The sequence below is a fragment of the Alexandromys fortis genome, unplaced genomic scaffold (assembly GCF_014885135.2).
Source record: "Alexandromys fortis isolate MF-2015 unplaced genomic scaffold, M_Fortis_MF-2015_v1.1 scaffold_77, whole genome shotgun sequence".
Taxonomy (NCBI): Eukaryota; Metazoa; Chordata; class Mammalia; order Rodentia; family Cricetidae; genus Alexandromys; species Alexandromys fortis.
Genome location: NW_026067967.1, coordinates 2,808,312 through 2,835,465, shown reverse-complemented (window position 1 = coordinate 2,835,465; position 27,154 = coordinate 2,808,312). Strand labels below are relative to the sequence as shown.

General features: G+C 46.5%; 2 protein-coding genes across 5 annotated transcripts in view; one reads left to right on the top strand and one right to left on the bottom strand.

Moving 5' to 3' along the window:
• The window catches only part of Me3 (malic enzyme 3), a 140,682-nt gene extending 125,992 nt beyond the window's left edge, over positions 1–14,690 (top strand). For all 4 annotated transcript variants that reach the window (XM_050154473.1, XM_050154474.1, XM_050154476.1 and 1 more), the window contains 7 exons: positions 8,415–8,512; positions 8,804–8,917; positions 10,859–10,964; positions 11,542–11,684; positions 12,180–12,353; positions 12,941–13,039; positions 14,323–14,690. In XM_050154473.1, coding sequence (XP_050010430.1) covers positions 8,415–8,512; positions 8,804–8,917; positions 10,859–10,964; positions 11,542–11,684; positions 12,180–12,353; positions 12,941–13,039; positions 14,323–14,484 — 896 coding nt within the window. In that variant the 3' untranslated portion in view covers positions 14,485–14,690. The remainder of the gene's footprint in view (positions 1–8,414; positions 8,513–8,803; positions 8,918–10,858; positions 10,965–11,541; positions 11,685–12,179; positions 12,354–12,940; positions 13,040–14,322) is intronic.
• A 3,860-nt stretch (positions 14,691–18,550) lies between these two features.
• Positions 18,551–27,154, bottom strand: part of Ccdc81 (coiled-coil domain containing 81) — a 25,393-nt gene continuing 16,789 nt past the window's right edge. The window contains exons 10-15 of the mRNA XM_050154472.1: positions 26,845–26,949; positions 26,040–26,212; positions 24,781–24,859; positions 24,376–24,596; positions 22,105–22,230; positions 18,551–19,051 (exon numbers count right to left, since the gene is read on the bottom strand). Coding sequence (XP_050010429.1) covers positions 18,910–19,051; positions 22,105–22,230; positions 24,376–24,596; positions 24,781–24,859; positions 26,040–26,212; positions 26,845–26,949 — 846 coding nt within the window. The 3' untranslated portion in view covers positions 18,551–18,909. The remainder of the gene's footprint in view (positions 19,052–22,104; positions 22,231–24,375; positions 24,597–24,780; positions 24,860–26,039; positions 26,213–26,844; positions 26,950–27,154) is intronic.

Below are 27,154 nucleotides of genomic sequence, written 5' to 3'. Positions count from 1 at the left end.
GTGAGAAACTACACACCCTTTCCCTGAAACACATGTGCTGGGGAGCAAGACCTCTTCCCTGTCCTCCAATCGTGCCTTCAGTTTGTTTGGTTGGTTTTGGAGACAGAGTTTTAAATGGCCAGGAGTGATCTCAGCCTCCTATCCCTCTTGCCTCTACTTCCCCGGTGCTGGAGGTACAAGGAGTGTGCCACCACGTCCGGCTATTTCCCATCACCTTCACCTGTGGAATTCCTTTATCCTCTAAGACTCAGCTCAGTGGGTGACCTGCCCAGAGGTTGTCTGGTTTGGGTACCCACCCACGTGCTCTCCTCTGTCTGTTCTTACAGCAATCAGTTCTACATCATCATAACAAACAGCTGAGAAACACAGCTTAAAGAAGGCAGGGTTTGTTGTTGCTCACTTGCGGAGAGGTTTCAGCGCATGTGCATTGTGCCAGGGCCTGTGATGAGGCTGAGCATCTTGGCAGATGGGGCAGAGCTAGTTGCCTGATAGCAACAGGAAGTAGTGAGAAAAGAGCCAGAGGGTCTCGGGACCAGCTATATCCTGAAAATGCACGCCCCTGGCAACCATTCCCTCCAACCAGACCCCACTTTCTTATTCGCATCTCTTCCTAACAACACCCTAAAGTTCTGATTCCCTCAATGGACTGACTCATTGGTGAAGTCAGAACCCTCATGATCCAGTCCCCTCTCAATGACGGGATCTACCAGCATAGGCCATGATTTCAGCACGTGCTCCGTTGGAGGGAGCATCGTATCCAAACCATTTCACTCTAGATGACTCCATTGCCTTCTCTGCCTCTCACTAAATGATAAACGTCTGGAGTCAGGAACCATGGCTTACTTATTTTTGATCCCCAGTTCCCAGCACAATGATTGGCACATCGGATGCATGATACTCACACATAGAAACAACATTCCCACCATCACACCTCTTCCTGTAGAAATGACTTGCTGGCCTCTGCCTTGCAGCCCGTCACTCTCCTGATCATCATACATATGTCCATGTATGTATGATGCACATGCAAATATATGAAGTGCACATACAAACGTATGAAGTGCACATACAAATGTATGAGGTGCACATACAAATGCACCTCATAGGTGCTCATACTCAGATGTTAGACATGTATGCAAATATGTATAATTTCATATGCATGAACAATTTTTAAAATTTAATTCATTTGTTTGAGTTCATTGAGTTCTGAGTCCTATCTATAGACTCTCAGACAAAGCCAGCTGGAGAGTTTCTGTTTCTCACCAAAAAAAAAAAAAAAAAAAAAAATTGGGAGATAAATTTCCTATTCTTTTCTCAGAAATTAAGACGGAGGTCATGAATTGCAGATGTGCCCCTAGAACTAATCAAAATGGGAAGAGGTTGTCATGAAGATCCATCCACATCTTCCTTCGAGGGAAGACTTGTTGCCTCAGCTGATGCAGGCAGAGCCTCAGCAGCAGAAAGCGCTTACCCACAGTCCTGCCCTGCCGCAGGCTACCGTCCCCACTCCTGAAGAAATGTGTCTAATCGTTCCATCCCTGATCTGGCCTGAGCGCCTAGTGGTCTTAGTTGAGGCTTCACAGGCCACGCTGAGTCTCTATAGTGTTCTGTGCCTCTGTCCACACAAGCACAAGCTTGGACGGGCACAGTCCACCCCAGAAAGATGTAGTCACAGAATCTGCCTGTGGCCCACATACTGTGAAGACTGACTGGAGCCAGGCGGCCCCCACGAAAATGAGACTAGGTCTATGCTGTCCGCTTAAGCATAAGCCCTGCCTCCTATCCTCAGCGGAGCATGGAGAGATGGCACCACGGTCCTCAGGAGCCCCAGGCTGAGCTTCCTGTGGGCCCCAATGTGTGTGACATCAAGTACCTTATTTGTACTGTCTGAATCATAGACCCCACAGGGCCCACGGGGTTGAACTCCAGAGCCAGAGCACAGAGAGACTTCCTCCTGGTTGTCTCCTCCGTCCTCACCCCAGCTCTGGCCAGTAGAAATCCTCCACCCGGGCCAGGCTGGTTCTTGGCGCACAAAGCTGCCCATGCGCTGACTCATTGCTGGCAGCCTCTTCAGGAATCTTGGACCAGAGGAGGCTCAGGTGACTTTTGTTGTTTCAGCTGGGAACATCTCTGCTGTTGGGGGAGAAGAGAGAGACAGGGAAGGGCAATGGCTGTGGGGGTAGTTGTGCTGGGGAGAGACTAACTTTGACCTTGGGAAGGACAGCTTGAAGGAGAGGAATCAGGCACAGAGTGCTGCTGACCTAGTGACCTTGGGCCCTGATCTCCACTGCAAGCTAGCCACATAATATGACTGGGGGGACAAGAAACAATGGGTTCATCAACTCCAGAACCTACTGAACCCCACCAAACTTACCCGTGCCTCTAGTCCTCCTGCATCTTCAAGGATAGATAGCCAGACAAGATGCCTGTGTGCTATGCCAACCCTTCACAATTATGTTTTTGTTTGAGGTTTTTTTTTTGTCTGTTTGTTTATTTGTTCTTAAGACAGGGTCTTGCTGTGTAGCCCAGGCTAGCCTTGAACTTGAAGTGGTCTTCCTGCCTCCACTGCCTTCCTACTGCTTGGGATCGCAGAAGCGCATGCCCCTAAGCCTCGTACACTTTCTCACTTTCAAGCTTCTGCATCTGTCTCCCTACCCTCACTTGGCTGCTCTGTGGTTCTATCCAAGTAGTATATGGAGCATTCTTTACCTTTCCTCTGAAATGAACTAGCAACCATGACTAGGAATCAGTAAATATCAGAGCAGCCCGTATGCTTTTCTCAAGCCAGCCCCCACTCCAGTGAGTACAGGAACAGCCACTCAGCAGTGCTCAGTTTATTGGACCTATTACTAGTATTTATAGAGCGTAAATCGGGCATGAAGAAGAGATATTAAGACCCAAAGCAGGGTGGTGACAAGGAGGAGAACGTGTGAGCACAATGCTACCGAAGCCTGTTGAAAAAGCCATGGCCACCATACTTCCCTCCGCTTTCCTGTGTGTCCTCTGTTCCTTTCTCAATTTTTTTTTATTTATTGATGCTGTGTGTGTGATGTGTGTGCGTGTGACGGTGTGCACACTATTGTACTCGTGGGAGATCAGAGGACAACCCGCAGGAGTCAATTCTCGCCTTCGACTGTGGGTTTGGGGAATTGAACTCGGGTCGTTAGGACTGCACAGTCTTACAACACTGAACTCGCTGGTCTGTGAATTTTCTACTAGTTCCATGATGTGGCACGTGCTGATTCTTCCAGCTAGAACTTTGCTCCTGACCTTGGCTAATTTTGCTTGATACTTAAAGGCACAGAGTGGCCCCCCTCGGGATGCTACATCCAGGCCATGCCACAGGCACCCAGGTGACCCAGAACTAGACAATGGCATTCCACCCCACACAATGTTCCCCGGAGCTACCAACAGGGCACTTGGCCAAGACACACATAGCTGAAAGATGACCTCCGTGGGTGCAGTTGGCTACAGGTGCCGCCATACGCACAGACAGAAGCACACGAGCGGCTGAGCCCCAAAGTTTTTTTTTTTGCCACTAATTTGTCCCGTTTACAGAACAGCAATGTCACTGAAAGCCACCAAGGACTCACGCCCACCTCCCCACCACACACATCCAAGTCCCAGGCCTTTTCCTGATCTTCCCCACAACAGAGTTCACCACCCCACACCCATCTCATTTCTCCCCAGCACCACAACCTTCCTCCCACCGTGTCCTGTGTTCTGAGGCTGCTCACTCCTGGGACCAATCCCCATGCGACCCCCCCGTCTTCCAGAGCCTGGCAGCTGAGGACCTGGAAAAGCTAAGAAAGGACAATTACTCCCCCCAGGTCCTCGCAGACTATGGCAGGGGAGGCCCGCTCTAGCCTTTGGAACTGATCTGAGAGCAGGCTTCTTACTCTTTTCCCACCCACAACCCCTCAGAGGAGCGTGTAGAGGAAACTCAGATATACCTTTGGCAGGACCCTGGATATGAAAGTATATAGATTGAGTATTCAAATCAAACATTGACTGATATCGAATCAATACAAAATTTATTTTAAAACAATTCTTGGGTGCGCATGTTATTTTTGCCTTTTATTAAAGATGAATGCAAGTTTTTCATGGTAATGAGGCAGGTAGAATTAATTTTAAAATCAAATCACAAGTGAACATTTGACACTGCAGGATATAAGCCAGCTTCAACATTTTTCAGCGTTGAAATATTTTCATTTTAAAGCCATCAGTGCTGAGAATACAGATGTAGCACAAAGCGGCGGAAGTGTGTCTAGGGCTGGGCCACAAATTGTTGGAAGTTCTCTCTTACTCCCAAGTCCAAATTCACTGAACAAAGATTTATAAAGCTCAAGGCAACCACACAAAAAGCAATTTGAAAAACATTCGTTCTAATGTAAAACAACCCAAAGATATACATATTTAGTATTTATAACCTGAGAAATGGCAGAATAAAAATATTATATCCTTTTTCCATAATTAAACCGTATTTTTCTATAAGAGCAGAAAACTTTGTGGATACAGCAGAGACATTATGATTTGCAACAGACACCAGGCTCAAGCCTGAGCCAGGGCAGCTCAGGCAGGCTTGCTTGGTGTTGCACGCTAGCCAGCCCTTGACCCAGCCCACCCCTCCCCATCCTTCTGGCTGCCAGTTCCTGACACTGTCACCCCTTCCTTCTGAAATCTGTTCAACAGAGAATCTGATCCAACTCAGCCAAACGGGACTGTTTAAAGGAATATTCTCAGCTTGTCCTTTTTTGCCATTTGCTAAACCTACAGCCTCAAGTATTCTGTTTGCAGGAAGTGTAATTATGGAACATTCCCACCAAAAAAGAAGAAAGTTTGTCCTTCATCACGAATGGGAACAAGCAGCTCACATCACTTGTGGGCACGGGACATAGGGCTCTCAGACTTCTTAGGGTGACTGCCTCCAAAAATCTAAGCAGTTTTCCTCCCCTCCATTTTAAAATTCCGGCACATCGCCCAAGAACTAACCCTCGCCTCACCCAACAACGGAAGTCAGCGGTGGAGACGATAACTTGATTTGCCAAGATCCCTTTTTTATAATTAAGACCTGCTGCTTTCTGCCTTGAGTTCTGATCTGGAATTTAAGATACCTTGTCCTCCTAGAGCGAGGCCTCCAGAGTGGGTCCCAGAAGGGTGACCGTGGAGAGGTGGCTGAAGTAGACGGCCCGTAGATGTCTAGTTCTGGGAGCCATATTCAGGAAGAGTTCTCCCGAACAGCAGCAGGCCGCAGTGCCAAGTACCACTGAGAGGCTAAAGGACAGGAAACTGACCTCTGGGATTCACAAGGTGGAGCTGCTCAGTGACCTCGACAAGAAGTGGGTTGGTCCCTTGGGTCGACTGGATTCCCCCAAGACAGAGAAGAAAACAATTGGAGGCAGTGGTCACATTGGGCTCTTTGAAGGGTTTGACTATAGAAGGCAGTAAGGAATAGGGTGGGGCCTATAAGGGCAAGACTTTTTTCATATAAAAGTTTTACAGTGTGTTTATTCACTGATGGGGATGACCCAGCAGAGAGAGGGAAACTGAGGACAAAGAACGGAGGAAAGGATGGGAGAGCAAACTTCGCGGGTCCATGAGAAAGAGATTCCAGAGCACACGGAAATGGCTTAGACTAGGAGCTGAAAGGACCTCTGTGGCTTCTGCAGGGGTGGCAAAGGGTGCACATGAGACAGAGGGTTTGGAGACCTGCTGGGAAGATGCACAACATCTTGGAACATTTCATCCTTCTTCACCCGCTGAAGTGAAGTCCTACGTACGTAATCCATTCAACTTCTCCTGGCTACATCTGTTTCCTCTGAGCCTCCCTGTACCAAGAGGAAGTTTAAAACTAAAAACCTCCATAGAGGGAACACAAGAATACCTCCTCCATGGCGTTTTAATGAAGATTAAGTGGGCAAAGGCACACAGCCAATTTTACCATAAGACTAGTTGACAGAGCTTGGAGGAGGCTCATTTGCTGTGCCAATCTGAAGAGCTGGGTTCGAATCTCCAAGGCCCATATAAAAAGCCAGGTGTGACTGCTTTTTTCTTTAACCCCAACATTGGGGGTGGGGGTCAGAGACCCGCAGACTCTGGGGGTTTGCGGTTGAGTCAGCCTGGCTTCAACAGTGCGCTTCCAGTGTCCTGTCCCAAAGAGGAAAGGTTGACAGCAACAGAGGAAACACCTGAAACCCTCCGCTGGCCTTACATGCATGTACCACACACAAACATACATCACAACACACAACAAAGATGTAGTAAATAAACGTCAGTTAGCGGCCTTTGCGCTGTTTCATTGCGGTGCGCAGGGAAATCTATGAGACTCGCCGCCGGTTTTCGTCCTGACCCCGTTCATCTGACCCCTGCCAAAGTTCTCATCCAGCAGCCTCCGCTTCACCATCCACCCCACAATTCTCTCCCACAAAGCCCGCGTGGCCTTTTCTGCTGCCTCCGGCTACCCAGGAAAAGCTTTAGGCTGCGGACCACATCAAGCCTTCTTGGCTTTTCTGCTGGACCCCAGACCAATCCACCCTCCCTTCAATACCATGCAGAGGTCGGGATCTTCCTCCATGCAATTATGGGAAGCCAGATTCAGCAGCCACCATCCAGCTCTACACGATGAAGATAAATTCAGTTATTCAGCCCTCAGGTTCTAACTTCAAAAGATACTTGATACCATAAAATATCTTTGGCGCCATCTACTGGTGAATGATTTTCAGGGGGCCTCCCTGAGGGCAGAAAGCATTCTAAGGAGCAGAAACTGATTTCAATAACAGAGCTGAGGCCTCAGTGGGAGAAGCCGTCCTGCTATCCATGTCAGCACTGAATGAACACACATAAAATCCAGAGGGCTTTAGATATGCATACCTATGTTAGCTACTTACTGAGAGCATGCCCTGGGTTGCTATGACACCGTCATAAAATTTTTAATTTAAAAAAAAAAAACATGTGCATGAGGTCTTTGCAGACATGTGCTCCCAGTCACACAAGTATATGACCAGAGGTCGGGTCTGTTTCTCTGAGATGCCCACCTTATTCTTTGAGACACAGTGTCATGCTTACCGTGGCTGAAGAGTGGGCCTCTGGGATCCTGCTGACTCCAGTCTGTGTTTACACCTATCACCATGCCCAGCCTGCTCATGGGTGCTGTGGACCCAAATTCAGGTTCTCATGCCTGAGCCGCAAACACTGTCCAGTCTGAGCCGTCTCCCCTGTTGGGAGCAGTGAGACCCCAGGTCCTGAATTTCTTGTAATCCCCTGATCTGAGTGCCTACAGCTGCTCTGAGCACGAGCCCTTCAGGAGTTCCTGACCTCAGCAGTGCCTCCTGCTGTGGTGCCTGTTCCACCTGGAACCACGACCAGCAAGAGTCTGAAAAACAAAACAAAACACAGAAGGAGCTAACAGACCTTTTAACACCGCTACCAAAACCCCAAGAATGCCCTCTTTATTGTGTTCAGGGACAGATTATATAGAGATAGCCACGCCCCAGCCAAACCCACCAGAAACCACTCTCCTGCCATCAGGAACTCCTGAAGGTCTCGTGCTCAGAGCAGCTGTAGGCACTCAGATCAGGGGATTACAAGAAATTCAGGATCTGGGGTCTCACTGCTCCCAACACTCCCCAGTCCCCATAGTGGCCATTTTCAGTGGTTGAAATAGTCTCCTGCATGACTATCCTAGCTCATTTACTCGGCCTTTTCCCCATCACTTTGTACAACAAACAACACTGTCCTAAATGCTCTGCTATACATGTTTCAGAGTTTCCCATCCATCGATTTCCAAAAACAGAACAGTAAGGTCGAAGGACAAAAATATCTTATACTCTAGATTTATATATCTAGAGGAAACCGGTTTTTTTTAATTGTTTTTATTCAGCTATATATTTTTCTCCACTCCCCTCCTTTTCTTCCCTCCCCTTCTGCCCTTTCCCATGGTCCCCATGCTCCCAATTTACTCAGGAGAGCTTGTCTTCATCTACTTCCCATGTAGATTAGATCCATGTGTGTCTCTCTTAGAGTCCTCATTGTTGTCAGTGCAGTCAGTGCTCTTAACCACTGAACCAGATATAATTTTAGTTTTTTATTGTTTTTATTTTGTTTTGGTTTTTGTTTTGGGGGTTATTTGTTTGTCAGGTTGTTTGGTTGGTTTAGTTTAGCTTTTGTTTTTAACACAGGGTTTCTCTGTGTAGCCCTGGCTGTCCTGGGACTTGCTCTAATCCACGCTGAACTCAAACTCAGAAATCTGCCTGCCTCTGCCTCCTGAGTGCTGGGGGAAAGGTGCACACCACCACCACCTGGCAGAGATATGATTTCTTTAAGAGTTAAGAAAAGCTGCTTTTCTCGAACTGTGCCAAGTCTTTACTTGCGGGTTGAGGGCTCGAGGCCACAAGCTGATTGGGTCCACTCTGTTGCAGGCACAGCCTCTGTAGCCGTGGCGGGGATCCTGGCTGCTCTGAGAATCACCAAGAACAGGCTTTCCAACCACGTGTTTGTTTTCCAGGGTGCAGGGGAGGTAAGTACCGCCAGGAGGACTCCAGTGGCTGTCCTGAGAAGAGGAATGGGTGCGGGAGTGTTCCTGGCGGGAGGTGGTCTGGGTTCCAGCCAGAGGAAGCAGCAGGAGTGTGTTCTGATCGTTGCAGAGTTTTGAGTCTCAATATTTGAGTTTCTCAAAGGAAACATTCACCTGGGCTTCCTAGGATTTGTGGGGCTGAGGAAAAGAAGGGCTCATTTGGGTGAAACATCTGGTATATGCTGAATAACTATGTGCTTTGAGTTTAAATATCGTCCTCATGGTATTCCCTAGGCAGCCATGGGCATCGCCCACCTCCTGGTTATGGCCCTGGAAAAGGAAGGCGTGCCCAAGGCAGAAGCCATAAGGAAGATCTGGATGGTGGACTCCAGGGGTCTGATTGTCAAGGTACTGTTCAAGTCTGAAAACCTAGAGGTTTTGCTGGGTGGTGGTGGCGTTCGCCTTGAATCCCAGCACTCAGGAGGCAGAGGTAGGCGGATCTCTGTGAGTTCAAGGCCAGCCTGGTCTACGAGAGTGAGTTCCAAAGCTACAGAGAAATCCTGTCTCAAAGAAACAAAACAAAACAAAACAAAAAAACCTAGAGATTTCCTGGTACGTGGAACTGCCAAGAACTAAACCTAAAGAGTCCTCTAGCCAGGAACTGCAGTGCACGCTTTTAATCCCAGCACTGGGGAAGCAGAAATAGGTGAATATGTGAGTTTGTGTCATCCTGGTCTACCAAGTTTCAGGACAGTTGGAGCTACACAGAGAAACCCTGTCTCAGAAAAAGAAGAGGAGGAGGAGGAAGGGAGGGAGGAAAAGAGGGAGGGTAGGACAGAAAGAAAAAAAGGAAGGGAGGAAGGGAGGAAGGAAGGAAGGAAGGAAGGAAGGAAGGAAGGAAGGAAGGAAGGAAGGAAGGAAGGAAGAGGAGGGAGGGAGGGAGGGAGGGAGGGAGGGAGGGAGGGAGGGAGGGAGGGAGGGAGGGAGGGCTCTCCAAGGGGCAGAATTCTAAGACAGGATGGAAAAGCAAAAAGGAAATTCTAAAGCAAAAGCTCAGATTGCTGTTATCCAAAAAGTTATGATGGTGTGTGTCTGTGTGTCTGTGTGTCTGTGTGTCTGTGTGTGTGTGTGTGTATGTGGGGGGGAGATTGTTACGAATAGTGCGCGCATGTATGTGTGCCTGAATACCCTTCCAGCCTTCTCTCCTACCACCTCCTACCCTCAGTTTACCTCAGTCATATTGAATCATAGTCCTCCAGAAGACACGGCTCACTCTCTTCCACAACCTTTCACAGCCGTTGACCGGGCTGTGGACCTGGTGTGCATCTTCCCATCCCCCCATCAATCCAGGGAACAGTCGCTGAGCAGGTTACCAGACACTGGCCACTCTTCTGTTTACTTGTGCTTTGGTCCACGCTATTGACCTGACTTCTAGTCGAGGAACTGTAGGCTTGGCATCTTCCCTCTGGCACTCCTGAGGCCAGCTGGAGCCGTCAAAATGATTGCACCCATTTACCAACACTGTGCCAGCCTGTCATTCCGGACTGTTCGAAGAGATGGAAAGAAATCTGGAGCTTCTCAGGCACAGTTGGCAACACCAGCCGATCCTAGACTCAGCTCAGGGATGCTCCCAGGAAGACTAATGGATCCTGTTAAATCCATTCACATTAGCTCTCTGGTACTGAAAGTCTTCAGGCCTTTCTGCAAACCTGTAGGCTGCACTTCATATGACCAGCAGGTTCAGTGAGGCTAAGGAATCTCCTGAGAGTCTTTCTATCCTGTCTCTGTAACCCATGACCCCCCAATAGCTAAAAACAAAATAAAAAATAAAGATTTTTGATCATTTTTTATTCTAAATATTTAAATATTTTATTTTTAACAATTTATTATAAATAAATAAATACTTATGTATTCTTCCGTGTGGCTCGGAAGATGGGTCAGAGTTTAAGAAGACTTGTTTGCTTTTTTGGGGGACCTAGATTTGATTTGATTCCCAGCACACACATGGTGGCTAACAACTGTTTGTACCTTCAGTTACAAGGGACCTGGTGCCCTCCTTAGCCTCCAGAGACCCTGCATGCATGTGAAGCACAAATACCCACACAATTAAAATAAAAATACATTTTTAAGAAAAAAAGGAAGGAAGAAGGAAGGAAGGAAGAAACACATGTATACATTCCCTTAGATTCTACTAAGAAATCTGATAAAGGGTCTGGGCCTCACTATTCTGAAGGCTCAGATCAAAACACAAGGCTCAGTCAGAAACACTGTCAGAATTCTAACACATCAAGGCTCTGCTCGGAAGGCCCTCAACGCCACTACTACTCCATCTTCCTTCTTTTCCTACAGGGTAGGAGCCACCTGAACCATGAGAAGGAGATGTTTGCCCAAGACCATCCTGAAGTCAACTCCCTGGAGGAGGTAGTGAGGCTGGTGAAGCCCACAGCAATTATAGGTAGGAAGAAGAAGAGGTCCTGCCGCCCAACCCAGCTAACCCTCTCAACTTGCAGATAGTCTGAGACCCAGTGAAGAGTCACCAACCACCTACAGAAGCACAGCTGTCTCCCCATCCCATGCCTGGTTCAATGCCATGAACTTATTGGGTAACTTCTGTATAGAAACCATAGAAATGAGGGCCCGGAGTTGGGACCTGGTGACATAGGTGTTGATGTAAGACAGTGAAAATGCGCAGTACCACTCTCTAGCGTGGAGATGAGCAATCCTTCCACACCCAGACTGGGGCCCTGGTACCTGTCCCTGTGGCACCTGTCCCTGTGTCTGCGCTCGACAACAACATCCGGGAATGGCTTCCAGGTGCACCTTCAAGATCGGAGGCCAGAAATGGACCAGTGGTCTCCCAGAAATGAACAAGAGGCCTTAGCTAGCTCAAGCCACAAGTCCCTCATCCCCAACAGCAGATTCTATCCCCAGGATTCCCAAGTCTGCCATGGGGTACCTAGTTCCCTCACCTCAGGGGAAATGGGGTGTTCATACAGAGTAGGCATTCCCCGCTGCCCCCCTTTTCCCTGTAGGTGTTGCTGCTGTCGCAGGAGCCTTCACGGAGCAGATTCTGAGGGACATGGCCTCCTTCCATGAGCGCCCTATCATCTTTGCCCTGAGCAACCCCACCAGCAAGGCTGAGTGCACAGCTGAGAAGTGCTACCGGGTCACTGAGGTCAGCAGGGAGTCCTTCCTCCCACCAGCTGAGAGAGTAGCAGCGGCCCTGAGGGTGACAGAGGGTGCCCCGTCATCTGAGGTTTAGAAAGATGAGCTTTCCCAAGATCATCGAGCTAATAAATAGAGCTAGCCTTCAAGTCCCCATCCATCTAGCTCCAAAGCCGGAGCTCTTCCATGCTACTGGACTGCTCAGAGCCCCAAACAGAGCTTTGTCCGGCAGAGTTTCTTTATTCCTGAGGCACCTGTCTCGTGCTGGCTCTCCCAGATGCTGGGGGAAGAGGCACCATGGCCTCCTTTGTCAGTAACTTGGAGGGAGGCAAGGCTTAGCCTTCTGTTCAAATAAATGAACCATTCTTAGAGTATTTATCAGGTTCTCACTATTCTGGACACAGAGGGGAAGGTGTGGGTCCAACATTTAAGAGATAAGAATAGACTGCCACAGCTGCCCCAAACCTGTCTCCAAGTTCCACTTCTGCTTTTTTCCTATGTCCAGGGCCGAGGGATCTTTGCCAGTGGAAGTCCCTTTAAGAATGTGACTCTGGAAGATGGCAGGACCTTCATTCCCGGTCAGGGAAACAATGCCTATGTGTTTCCTGGGGTCGCCCTGGGCGTCATTGCCGGTGGGATCCGACACATCCCAGATGAAATCTTCCTCCTGACGGCAGAGGTACCGCTGCTTTTCTCCCTAGGATGCTTCTAGTAGGGTTGGTGGCTCAACACCGGGTCCTCAGGCCCAGTGACCCCTGGATTCGTCCTCTCGTATCTACTACCCACTCATCCCAGACCAGAAGCAAGGCTGGAAAGGAAAGATCATGGAACCTTGAAGCAAGAATTTTTTTTATTTTTTTGCTAAGATGGCCACCCAGAATGGTACTAAGGATGTGGAAGGAGGGTGGGACCCAAGAAGTAAGTAAGGGGGCCCAGAGACTCCTATATAACAGGCTGTGATCAGTCAGAAGACAGAGTCTTTGTTTGCTGGTCATAAGCTTATCCATGTTGGTCTTAGTGGTTTCCTTCTAGAATTCATGGAACCTCGTGCTATTTTAAACTTCAGTCAGACTTAGGACAGAAAGAATGAGTCTTTGTTTAAACCTAAGCATTAAGCTTCCTTAGGGCCATGGCATAGGTCGCAGTACCTGGGCAAGCTTTGGGATAATGGAATGGGATTTGTTCTATAAAGAAAATCTCTCTCTCTCGCTCTCTCTCTCTCTCTCTCTCTCTCTCTCTCTCTCTCTCTCTCTCTCTCCTCTCTAGCATATTGCCCAAGAAGTCTCTGAGCAGCACCTGTCCCAGGGAAGACTGTACCCACCACTCAGCACCATCCGAGATGTGTCTCTGAGAATTGCAGTCAAAGTAAGGGGCATTCTCCCTCATACCCCTCTAACATGGGTGGTGTGGCTCCACCTACTCTATGACGTCAGGAGGGCTAGGCAGCTGTGGAAACCTGTGCTCCTTGAGCCTCACTGCATGTAACCCACAGACTAGGTGGCAAACTCTTGCCTGCTCAACAGACTGAGTCCCACTCCAAACACCCACCCAGGCATTCTAGAAAAGCTCCCGCATTTCTCCCACAGACATAGGAAGGAAGGTCGTCAGAGGCCACGGTCTTGGGAACCAGAATGTGGGTGGAATTTTTTTTAATGAATCATAACCCCTCATTTATGGGAAAGGCCAGCTTGCACAGCATCATAGAAAGGATTCAAGTTTGGAGTTCCCACTCTGGCAATCAGCAGAGGCGTCACTTCCCTCAACCTTAGCTGCTTCTCTGTAGAGCCCAGTAGTTCCTCCCTTCCAAAACTCCTGTTGGCCAGAGTGGGTAGTTAGTTTCCCCACTCTGGGGATAATTTAAGGGATAATGAGGTGACTGGATTCACAGAACATTCCAGACTATGCAAGGATAATGGGTTTTCAGAGAAAACATAATACAGTAAAGACCAATTTTAAGCAATAATTATCCAAGCTGGATAATACGTACATGATATCCTTTCCATTAGTGTGTGTTTTTCTGTAAGAATAACCAACAGTCTCAGAAAGTACAGCGCACAGCAATATGTTAGTGCCCACGAGTTGTCCAGTGCAGGCGCCCTTACAAAACAATTATGAAGTCCAACAATCCAGATCCCGGTTCAGCTCACCCGTTCCTCTTCCTTCACGGGGGACTATTGGCTCACAAGATGATCATCCAATTCAACCCCATCAGTCTCCATGGGAACAGGTTGCAGGCAGACTGTTACTAACTATATTCTCATCATCATTCTAGAAGAAGGTGATCATTATTTTGCTTCCCAAGCAGTAAGCTGAAGTACTAATCAAGTTTACCATTGGCTGGAAACCCGCAGAGAATTAGAAACAGGGATAATCATGGGCTGGGCCTCTTTGACCTTGGCCTAGGCACTGGGTAGGAATCCATCTCCAGAGCTCTGGGAGAGAGGGACCACCAGCCCCTTAGGAAGAGAAGCAAATGCTCTCTAGGAAAAAGTTTTAATCCTCCCCTTCTGGTGGTGTCATGGGTGGCAGCTGAAGAGGAACATGACCGGTCCTTTAGGGAATATTCTTTGCCCCTCTCTGCCAAGGAAGGGGCTTTTAAGGCCGATTTCCCATAGATCTAGTTTCTCATTCAAACCTGTTTCTCCTAGGTCCTCGACTATGCGTATAAACACAACCTGGCCTCCTGCTATCCAGAGCCCAAGGACAAGGAGGCTTTTGTAAGATCTCTGATCTACACTCCAGACTATGACTCCTTCACACTAGACACCTACACTTGGCCTAAGGAAGCTATGAATGTCCAGAAGGTGTGATGCACTCTCTGGGACTTATTTGGGCTGGACGAAGAAATACAATATAAACGTTCCAAAATGGCCAGCCTTGTCACCATGGTTATTTTTTGTTTGTCATTTGTTTTACTTTGTGTGTTCTGCGGAGGTGCTGAGGCATGCAGCGGATGTCAGCTTTGCTCCTGAAGGCCCTGGGAGCTCTCTTTCCTATAAAACTTCTCTGAATCCTCTCCAAATGGTTCTTTTACTGTTAATTGCTATTATCAAAGCCTTGTGGGAAATTCTGCTTAGAAACGCACCTTTGTAGAGCTCAAGGTCTAGATTGAACTCAAGTCCTTTTCCATACGCGAGGAAGTGCTGTGTCCGTGGAAGAGGTCCATAGGGAAGTCACGGAGCTCCAGGAAGAAAGGATGCTTCCCATGAGACACCAAAGGAGAGCAGTGTCTGTGCTCTGCCCATGACTAAAGGGCGGATTCGTCATAGGCACTCAGGGAATGTAAGCAAAGCCACCTGCCAGAAAATGTGGTCCACCTGTCAGGGAGTGAATTCATTTCAGAAGAATACATTGCCCTCAAGGCTCAGTAGAATGTGGGTGGGGGCTGAGTAGCAGCGAGAGGCTCATCAAGAAGGGTCCCTGCCCTTTGGGTTGTTGCGTACTGTACATTTTATGTTGTCATTACTAAAGGGAAAGATAGACAAATATGGATGAGAAGAATCTGCATGCCAAAGAACGAGGAGAAAGAGAAGCAAAGAGCGTGAGCACCACGGGGAAGGCATTGATTTGATTTGTAAGAAAGACTTGATTTAACTAATGTTCCAGGCCTGGGATATACTCTCCCTTCCATCCTCCACCCTCAAGTAATGGAGCAATTCAAATTTCTGGTGGAGGTGACATTTAGTGAAAACCTTTACCTCCCCTGTTTTCATGATGGCACACATGCATAGCAAACAGTAAAGAAAGACTTGGAGCCCCTGCTTGGCCTGTTTGGGATATCCAGTCTCCTTTCCCTGTATAAATCACGCTTTGAGAAACTTACCCCTGGTGCCACCTCAGCCAGGATTCCCGCTGCAGATAATGCTCTATTTGACTGTCCCTTGGTGCAATCCAGGTAAACACTTAAGTTCCACGAAGAGTATCTGGCAGAGTCATAAATCAGTCATCTCTTGTTCAGGTCTTATTCTTCCAGCATCGGCTTCCTTGGTGCTAGAACTTAGTCAACAACGTCCCCAGAGTATAGACCTAAATATAAAAACTAACACTCTATGTTTCTAGAACAGACCAGTGAGTCCTTGTGAAGACTCACCAGTAAATCTCTAATGGCAATCTCATATCTAATGCCTGTGTCCTGGGGGATACAGTTGCAAACGACAGAAGAAACTGGCTAAGATTTCCAAAGTTCTGATCTATTGCACCAGCCCCACACGGCCACCAATGGCCTGGTTAGACGTCTCATTTCCACAGGAGAAACCATCTGCCTGGACCCAAACTCCTCCTTTCTATTCCATGCCCAGAATCAGTAAGGGCACCCATAGAAGAAAATGGCTTCTTCCATCTGAAAGGCTCGCTCCATGGAACACCTCTACAGTGGGTTCATATTCCTCTCCTAGCTCTCATAGCTCTCCTAATGTACGACTTTTGGAATGTCTTCATATGCCCTTAATTGTTGCAGGTCATGTCTTGGGGTTCCATCATCTACCACATCCCATTTAGAGAAGTAGAAGACTCTAAACATAGATTTTCAAAATTCCAAATGTGTTCCTAATAGCACTGAATTACGGTCAGAGAACCTGCTATGACTTGCTGAAATAGATTTCAGTTTGCTGGGAAATCTATTTTTTTCAAATGCTATTGCCAAATTTTAAAAACAAAAAAAGTTCACATCTTCTTAAAAAGAATATGTGCACCAACATGGTAGGATGCAATATCCTTTGTTTGGGGATTTTTATTTTATTTTACTCAATTCTACGTATTATTATTTTTTTCTCTACTCAGCCTGTATCTGAAAGATAATTTTTTCCTTGCAGTTTTGACCGTATTTATTTTACATATTTTGATCCAGTGTTATCAGGTACATGAAGTTTAGAATTGTGATCATTTACAGTGAACTCAAATCTGTGAAACTTTGTAATTTTCTTAATAATGTATTTGTTCTGTGATAACACCTTGGAAGTCTCCCTTGCCCTTTTTTATTTATTTAGATGTTGAAACTAGTATCGTACCTGGTGATGACAAGTGCTCTCTAGTTATTTCTGCCACACAACTTAAAGCACTCTTACCTAGAGCAAAAATGTGGTTAGTTTAACATTAAAACATAGGATCATTTTATCAATTTTATAATAAAATAATTATCAGGAACCCTAATTTTAACTCACATAATTTTAAAAGCAAAAAGATGTGCCAGGTGGTGGTACAATGCACCTTTAATCCCAACCAGGGAGGCAGAAGCAGGCAGATATCTGTGAGTTCGAGGCCAGCCTGGTCTACAAATCAAGTTTACAGTCAAGGATACAGAGAAACAATGTCTCGAAGAAAAAACATAAACTATTAAATGTCCCATTGATTAGTAGAAACTAATCCCATTTTGGTTGGGAAAACAGAGGGAAAATATACTTTAACCAAAGTAATAGGTAGTAAGCAACTGCTAATGTTTGGCAAAAAAAAAAAAAAAAATAGGAGTTTCAGAAATTCGATAATAGCACTGTTTTAGCCACAAAGGCAACACATCTCTGCTTTTTATAAAATACCAGGGGTTAGAGATGGCTCAGTAGGTAATGTGTCTCCATGCAAGCTTGAGGACCTGAGTTCAATCCCTAGAGCCTATTAACAAAAAACAAAACAAAACAAAACAAAAAAGCTGAGTGGTGGGATGTACTTGTAATCCCAGGTGTGGGGAAACAGAGATGCGATCCCCAGCCCAGCTCAGTTGGCAAGCACCAGGTAAAGGTTGAGAGACCCTATTTCAAAACACTGATGAGGAGAGCGACTCAGGAAGCCACTTGCCATCTGAGGTTAACCTCTGGCACGCACACACACACACTCACATGCACACTTATAAAACGCTTACTAAATTACAAGCCCTGTGTCCTACACAATATTCTACTTCATAGTCTCTCCCATCCTGACTTCACTCCTCCTCCGACTGGTATGCCAAACACAAACATATATGACAAGGCATTAAACACACGCTGCTTCTGTACAAACGGCTCTTGTCTGAGCCTCTACCGAAGCCGGCTTTCCCAAGCAGAGGTTTCAAAACAGCATAAAATGAGATTTACGGAAATGCATTCATCACTGTGAAACTTAAAATCTCACAGAAGCAACTGCCGCAGACTTGATGTCTACCAGCGCAGATGCGGGGAGGTGAACACTGAAGAGCAAGCAAAGAGCAGCTCTATCCTGACAAGGTCTGAAATGGCTGGATAAACAACATAAGCTCTGGAATTGTTGAATTAGGAGCGGCAAGGCTGCGTCCCAGGCACCCGGCCGCCCGCATGGCTAGCTTATGCTCCGAAATAATTACACGGAAACTGTATTCTTTCAAACACTGCCTGGCCCGGCTAGTTCCAGCTTCTTATTGGCTAGCTCTTACATATTGTTCTAACCCATTTCTAATATTCTATGTAGCCCATGAGCTGGCTTACCAGGGAGGATCTTAACCTGCGTCTGTCTGGAGCGGGAGAATCATGGCGACTCTCTCACTAAGCTTCTTTTTCCCAGCATTCTCTTCTGTCTACTCCGCCTACCTAATTTTCTGTCCTATGAGGGCCGAGGCAGTTTCTTTATTATTACAAGACCCACCTCCATCATGGAATGATGTTTAGAGTGCTTTAGAATTTTAATTCTGTATTACTAAACATAGACAAGACCTGGGTTGTGTCTTGGCAGCCCCATGCTGGCCTTGAACTCACTCTGTAGCCAAGGATAGCTTTGAAACCTTCATTCAATAGTGATAGATGCATCTAATCAAAAAACATTATATAAACGCATAAAATTTTCAAAGAATAAATTAAAACGTATTTTAAAAGTTTAGACTTGGGGAGGGGATATATGTACCATTATAAATTGTCATTCATACTCAGCACTTTGAAATATTTGTTAAAATGTATTTATTACAGGTGGGAAAATAGAACGTTTCGAAAGGAAGTCACAGAGCTGGGTCAGCACCCCTCAGCATCCAGCAAGAATTTGGGTCCCTCCCAGTCCCAGTCCCTAGAGCAAAAGGACTCTAGGTTAAGAATTATTTAGACACCAGCACCGCTATTGGAGCCAAGTTCAGGGAATACGCAGGGATGAGAGGAAGGCGGAACACTAAGGAAATAATAGACATGAATTCAAGAAAGGGTTTGAAAACACTCAAGTTTTTTCCTCCGAGGTACAAATATACACACTCTAAATATTCATCCACTCCAAACAAACGTTCCTGAGTACGTAGGTTCAAACTTTGAGCTCTACACGAGCAATCGTGACCCCTGCAGAAACTTATTCTGGGGCCACACGTTGCTCTCGCCCACGTTGGAGGTGCGCCTCTGGCACTGCCTGCAGCGCCGGTACTTCTCACACTGGTCCAAGAGGAACAGCTTGTCAGAAGCCCTGGGGACAAGAAAGCAAAAGCTGATGTCATCAAGTGTCCCGCAAATCCCCAGAAGCAAAGCGAAGTGATGCCCGATCTCTTCTTTCAAGACTCCTACCGTTACCTGCTGCCTAGCCCACATCCTGGCATCTGCGGCCTTCTCCTTTTCACTAAAGCAAAGGCTTTGTGCAAATTCCCAACCTTTCTTCATGCCTAGCCACGCGTGCCTAACAGCAAACACATAAAGCCCAAGGCCACGCCCACCCTCCAAGGTGGCCCTGAAGCTTTGGTGTTTGGTGCTATCTACATGTCTCTCACTCTCTGGAAACCTTGTTTGAGAAGGGGAGGAAGCTGCTGGCTGACAGGTAATTCCTAACACCTGCTGAGAGCTAAGGGTTTACTTGCTTAGAAAAGTCCCAAGAGGACAGAGCTTTTGGAGAGTTCAGCACCAAGGAAGAAAGAAGAGACAAAGAAGGGGAAAAAACAAACAGGAAGAAGAAATAAAGGACTACGATGACTGATTCTCCATTTTGAAAGTTCTTGGTTCTGCAAGTCAGTCCCAAGTGTGCTCTTGTGACCCATCAACATTTCTGTAGGAACACAGAATTCTGTAAAAGTCATAAGACTGGGTCAGTGCTGCCCCCCTCTTCCCCCACCCCCATCCCAGCAGCCAGTGAGAAGTTGAGTTCGGAGAAGTTGAGTCCGGATTATGAAGGGCGGGAGGGAGAGCTATCAAAAGGTATTTGCTGTGCAAGCAGGAAGCCCTAAAACCCACATACCAGCCAGCCTAGCTTAGCTGACAAGCTTCAGGCCAAGGAGAGAACCTGTCTTAAAAAGTAAGGCTGATGGTCCCATTTAAGGTTGGCTTGTGTCCTCACAGGTTGACACAAGACACATGCAGAGAGAGAGAGAGAGAGAGAGAGAGAGAGAGAGAGAGAGAGAGAGAGAGAGAGAGAGAGAGAGCGCTAGGAAAACCTTAGAAGGAAAAGAATAATGAATAATCTTGGAAAGGATGAGAAGACCTACCTGGGCAATCCAGAAACGGGGCAGCACAGGCATATGCTAACTGCATAAACATGAAGATTGCATTTGTGTTTGCTCGTCTTTTTGTTTTGTTTTGTTTTTCACATCAACCACTTCCTTCTTCCCACCTGCCGCCCACCACAGCCTGCCCCCGATCACCCATTTGCTAACTTCAGTTCACAATTATTTCCTGTGACTCCCCTATCCGCTATCGTCATGTTGGCCAAGCCGTCTCTCTGAATCCAGACAAAATCTTGCTGGTGTAAGCCTCACTGCTTCTCACTGGTTTTCCACAAGACTGAAAGAAATAGTTTGAACTCTCCAACTTCTACCCTCTTCCTCTTCTCTGAATGGAATAGACCCACTTCGCCTGTGGCTCGGACCACCATGCTATCCCTCATACTTTCTTTCTTACAAATGAGCTCCGCCAATAGAAAATCAGATGAGACGTGCCTTTCAAGAAATTCTTAAAAGAAAGGGTGAAGATGAAGAGCCATGCTTAAAGGACAATAATGCTGGAGCTGGAGAGATGGCTCAGTGGTTAAGAGCACTGGCTGCTCTTCCACAGGACCCAGGTTTGATTCCCAGCACCCACGTGGTGGCTCACAACTGTCTGTAACTCCAGGTCCAGGAGATCCCACACCCTTCTTCTGGCCTCCTTAGGAACCAGGCACGCAAGCGGTGCAGACACATATGGAGGGGGAAAAAAACTTATACATAAAATAAATAAATATTTTTGTTGTTGTTGTCTTAAAGTCAAGGCTGGGGAGATCAGTTAAGAGTGTTTGCTGTTCTTGCATCTGAGTTCGGGTCTCAGAACCAAAAGGGGCCACGGTTGCCTGGAACTCCAACTCGAGGGACTCTGACCCTCTCTTCTGGCCTCCTAGGGTACACATGTATACACACACACACACACGAATAAAAAATAAAATCTTAAACAGTAGTGGAACAGTAGCCACGTAAACTGTTTTTTGCTATGTTTAGTCCTGATAATCTGACTGTATAGGTTGGCCTGGTTTCATTGGAATCTTAATGTTTTAGGAAATCTTTTTTCATTTTATAAAATCACACCTTAAATTTCTAAATGATTTCCATTGTTTTCAAAGTATAATAGTTTTCCATATTTTTATATTTTTTTACCCCTAAAATCCCGGTGCTAGCTGGGTCAGGCAATTATTTACATTCACAGTTTACAAGTCAAAAGGTATGACTGGCATTAGCAGCCCTTCCACAGTTCATGCCAACTCTAAACAGCAGGCTCAGATAGTAACACAGATGGAGAGGGGTCCAGCTCCACTGTATGTAGCTCATTCTTCCCATGGTCAAGCTTTCCTATCCATCCATGAAGGTCAAGCATGGTGGTGTACAGGAGGCAGAGAGAGATGAATCTGTGAGTTTAAGGCCAGTCAGGTCTACAGAGCAAGTTCCAGTCCAGCTAGACTAAATAGCAATACCCTGTCTCAAAAAAAAAAAAAAAAAAAAGAAAAGAAAAGAAAAGTCCTTTAAGCTTGGATCAGAGCAGAATTCATCCTGCTTCAAAGTAGCCCTATTCAGAGAGAGTTGCAACCCTCAGCAAAGTGGAACCACCAGAGCAGAAGCAAAGATCAGGGCAGGGTTGGTGAAAACTTAACATCCAGCACAGTGTTTTCCAGCCCCTTGCTCATAAAAGACATTGCTAATCAATCGCAGCAGCGTTTCCCACTAACCAGATTTGTTCTCCCCAGAGAATGTTGTAGAAGGCCACACTAATCAACTGATGGTACTCAAAGCCTCGGCCATCCTAGGGTTAGACTAACAGTGGTTCTCAACCTGGAAATGGCACAGCAGATCTCCTGCATACCAGGTACTTATATTACAATTCATAACGGTTAACAAAATTACAGTTATGAAGTAGCAATGAAAGAATTTTATGATCACGTGAGGAACGGCATTAAAGGGCCGCAGCATTAGAAAGGTTGAGAACTACTGAGTTAGAGGACAGAAACCTCAGAGCTGATTGACAAGGATGTTTCTTGCAAGCAGAGAGTGCCTGGTTCCCACGAGGTCTTACCACTCAAAGGCCTTCTCCTCCAGGTCCCGCTGCTTCTTCATGTACAGGCTCCTGTCCCAGTCCTCCTGCAAACACTGGTTGATCCTGTTCACCCGATCCAGCTCCGCAGCTCTGTCTGCCAAGTGCCTGGAGAGAAAGGAACAGCCTGACTCCATTTGCAGTGCTGGAAAGGGCCAGGACCACCTTAGAAGCCCTACTTCTTTTATGTTAAATTAGACAGAAAGCGTTCTGGTCCTGTTCAGGAGCCTTTAGAATGTGAAGAAACGGGGATGCTGGAAAAAGCACAGTGAAACTGCAAGCTGTCAGATAATGGATGGCTCTAAGATCTTTCATCCTGCACCCTGGTTTAAATTAGCAGGACTTAAGTCCTATTCCAATTAACAAATTCAAAGGCCACTAATGCCCTTTGAAGCTAATTTGGCTCATCTGACAAACCATCCCAAATGGATTCCCTGCCCTGTGTTTCTCCCCAGCCTCTCAGCTGTCAGCAATCAGCCTATGCATCTGGTTCTTTGGGGGTTTCTCCCCTTTGGAGGGAAGGTCTCTATGTGTAGTTCAGGGTAGCCTTGAATTCTGGGTCCTCCTGCCTCAGCCTCCAGCGTGCTGGGAGCACAGAAGTGCACTATCATACTTGGGGGCGACAGGTATTTCATGCTGCAAAGTGGAGTGCAGAAAGGAGAAGAGGAAGAGAAATGAGAAGAGGTAGGGAATGACTTGTAAGCAAGAAAAATGGAAGCAGAACTACCCAGCACTGGCGGGAATGCTTGGCGAAGGGTGTGTCGCCCGGGAAGAGAACAAAGCTAGCACTAGGCTAAGCTATTTGCAGGAGTCATTTAAGTCTGGACCATCAGCAGGGAGATACTTGTATTAGCCCTTGTACAGAAAGAAAACCAGTGCCCTCCAAAGTATGTAACCTGCGCTATCTCAGTTAATACTGTGACACAAACATGCCCACCAATCAGAACGCATCTGAGACATGGTCTGGAGCCCCAAGTGAAAAGCTGAAGTTCAAGTTCAACGAAGGGATCACGAGGGGCTGGAAAGATGGCTCATGGGGCTTGAGAGATAGCCCAGTGGTTAGGAGCACTGGCTGCTCTTCCAGAGGGCCCTAGTCCAATTCCCAGCACCCACAAGGCAGCTCACGACTATCTGTAACTCCGGTTTCAGAGGATCCAACAGCCTCACACAGACATGCATGCAAACAAAACACCAATGCACACAAAAGAAAAACAAATCATTTTAAAAATTAAAAAGGAGACGAGGGAGGGGGACTTGATTGGGGGACAGGGAGGGAAAGGGGAGGCGGCGGTGGGGAAGAGACAGAAATCTTTAATAAATAAATAAATTTTAAAAAATAATAACAAAACAAAATAAAGTTAAAAAAAATTAAAAAGGAGGCCGGGCAGTGGTGGCGCACGCCTTTAATCCCAGCACTCGGGAGGCAGAGGCAGGTGGATCTTTGTGAGTTCGAGGCCAGCCTGGTCTGTAAGAGCTAGTTCCAGGACAGGCTCCAAAGCTACAGAGAAACCCTACCTCGAAAAAAAAAAAATTAAAAAGGAGGCCGGGCAGTGGTGGCGCACGCCTTTAATCCCAGCACTCGGGAGGCAGAGGCAGGTGGATCTTTGTGAGTTCGAGGCCAGCCTGGTCTGTAAGAGCTAGTTCCAGGACAGGCTCCAAAGCTACAGAGAAACCCTACCTCGAAAAAAAAAAAATTAAAAAGGAGGGGGAGGTTCATGGCAACCTAGGTAGAGTGTACTTGTCGGGCTTGGGGCAACAGTGCCTATCGCTGGGTATGGAAATAAGTCACAGTTTTAGAAATTTGATCTACAGCAAGGCAAGGCTCTTATCCTTGTACAGATTAGATGTGACTTTTTTTTATCAAAATAGGGAAATGTGTAATGAAGATCATGATTCTAACAGAATAAACATCACAATTTAACTACTCCCACACCCTCTACCAACAGTCACACCCACTACCATTGTGTCCTTCAGGAGAAGGAGGGGAAATTATATTGTGATGTAAGGGAAAATGTGGAGTTGGGGCTTAAAAGAGAAGTGGAGATCAAGAGAGAGCACATCTTTTATTTAATAACATTTTCTTCATTGAATGAATTATAGTATAAAACTGAGTGAAATATGTAACAAATTTAGAATAATGGCTTGCATAAGTCCTCAATACGTTAGCTACATTTTTTCTCCACTATTGTTACAAAGAAAGAAAGAGTTGGGGGAGAGGAACGGAGAGGGAAGGCAGACCCGGGCTCTCCTTACTCTCGCTGCGTCCTCTGAAGCATCTGCAGGTCTCGCCTCTGGTCCACCAGCTGGTTCAGAATGGCGTTCCTCTTGAGGCTGGCAGCCGCCTCCATCTGGTGCTTCATGCAACTCTGCTCTCGCTTTCGCTTTTCAGCCTTCATCTCGCCCTCGTTCTTACCAAAGATGGGCTCAGCAGAATCCGGCTCAAACATGGGCAGCTGGGAGGGTTTGTTCTTCACCTGGAATGGGCAGCAGATAATGGGCAATTAGTAAGATACCAACACCAAGGCTTACGCGGATGAACAAAGCCTCGAAACCTACCAAAGGAATAGCGTGTGTGCGTGTTCACAGCGCTACGTGCTTATTTACAGAACTGTGTTGATGCGGTGCATGGTTTTAAAGTGATGATCACCGTCTTCCTACCTGTGCATCCAACGCTCTCTTGTAGTACAGCGTTTCTTCCATCTTTTCTTTTAGGTATTGAGCTCTCTGTGCAGCCAGTCTGGTATTTAAGATGCAGAGAAGGTGAGAGCCATGTCACAGTTTGAATACAGCAACACAAGTCAACATCATATCAAAGCGTATTCCATATTAATAGGAATGGGTACAGGATGCATAAAAGCTCATCGTTCATTCTGGGAACTCTCGTTATAAGAAAAAGGAATTCAGGTCTACAGGTTGCTGGAGACTGTGTTGAACACAGAGCAGACAGGACAGGTATAAGAAGAGGGGGGGCCACATCACTCATATGGGATGAATATGGCAGGCCCCCTCCCCACCCCACGCACACACACGCACACACACACACACAAGTACTTTTTAAGTCTAGATAAGGCCATGCCTATAAGTAGATTCAATATGTAATTCTTCCTTAGAAAAGTAATCGACCCTCTCATTGTACAGTCATCATATGAAACCTGCCAAGAACCTTAGTGATTAATGAAATTCAGATAGTAGAGCAGATAAATCTTGGGGCGGTATATTCTTAGGGGCGCAGAAACTAGCTTATTGTCTGTGGTAGCACTCTCTGCTCATCCCACACAATGATTGTCCTGGCTTCAGCAGCAAAAGTAGGAGCCCCTAAGGCAGATAGGAATTTCAGGGCCTTGGCCCTATCCAGGGCCTCAGACAGCCCAACCTGAACAATAACTTTCTGCTTCCTGAAAATTCAGACTTGAGACTCCGAGTCTCCAAGCTCAAAGCGGACTAGAGGTGAAGCCAAGTAAAAAGCTGTGGGGCAAGCAGGGGGGAAAGGAAGCCGCACTGCTTCTCAGCTCCTGGTTCTAGTGTCCCCTGTGTCTACGCCCTCAGGTTTGCTGGGACAAGCTACGTGCTTAGGACAAGAACTCAGCTTTGCCAGGAGGTCACTTGAGCATCTCACAGTTGGCAATGATGCCTGCTCAAGTTCCTTCGTGAACTAGCGGGAAGTACTGGTGATCATAAACAGTACAGAAATGCTGCCCTATCATTCCCGTGTTCTTAGAGTTCCAGTTATTGCTGAAACCAAAGAAATGGTGGCTTTCTCTTTGTGATGCTACTCCTGTGAAACTGGCTGCTTTTAGGATTAGTTTGTTCCCTTGGCTATGGAGGTATTCATGGAATTCTGAACGCTTCTTCAATCCCACAAAGAAATGAGCTTCACACAAGACGTCCGTCTTCCTGGGGGCACATGGTGAACTCACTCCTCCGTGAGCTGCACTTGTTCCAAGCGATCCATCAGCTCCCTGTTTTGTCTTTGCTTTATTTCCTTCTCCCGCTTGCTCTCTATTTGTTTCAGAAGACTCTGGGAATATTCCCCTTGCTTGAAAGCATTGATCTCAGAACTAAGGGGTCGTTTATCAAACAGGAAGGATTTCTGAAATGAAACACAAGAGATTCTCTTACTCTCACATACCAAGAAGTAAAGTAGATGACGCAAACGAAAATCAAAGTATGACTTAGTTTCTAACATTTGCCCGGCCCCCAATACTGTTACATAGGAAAAAAAAAAAACCTATCTTGAAAACACACACACACACACACACACACACACACACACAAAACAGGTGGTAGTGGTGCACGCCTTTAATCCCTGCACTTGAGAGGCAGAGGAGGGTGGATCTCTGTGAGTTCAAGGCCAGCTTGGTTTACCAAGTGAGTTCCAGGACAGCCTTGACTACACAGAGGAAACCCTGTCAAAAAGAAACAAGAAAAAAAGACTACAAAAAAAAAAATTAGAGATTGAGAACCAATTGTCCAAGAAAAGGCATTGCTTAAGTTACGTGATTAAAAAGTTTGATAGGGATCTCTATGAGTTCGAGGCCAGCCTGGTCTACAGAGCTAGTTCCAGGACAGGCTCCAAAGCTACAGAGAAACCCTGTCTCAAAAAGAAAAAAAAAGAAAAAAAAAAGTTTGATAGGGAACAATTTGGCATAAAACTCACACAATCTCGTTAAGTGTCAGTTACACACTATCAGTTAGCCTTGCTTATACGCTATCAGTACTCACGTAAAACTTGGGTTTCTCGTTCTTGTGACTCCTTATGGCTTCAGCGACCCCGAGGTTATAGGCAGCGTTTTTCTGATTCTGCTCCCTGGCAGCCATACTTTTCACCTACAAACAGGTATTTTTTTCAATTTTTAATTTAATAATAAAATACAATCTTTAAAACCCTTTATTCTGCCAGGCTGTGGTGGTGCACACCTTTAATCCCAGCAGAGTCAGGCAGATCTCTGTGACTTCAAGGGTAGCCTGACCTACAAATTGAGTTCTAGGACAGCCAGCGCTGTTACACAAAGAAACCCTGTCTCAAAATAAC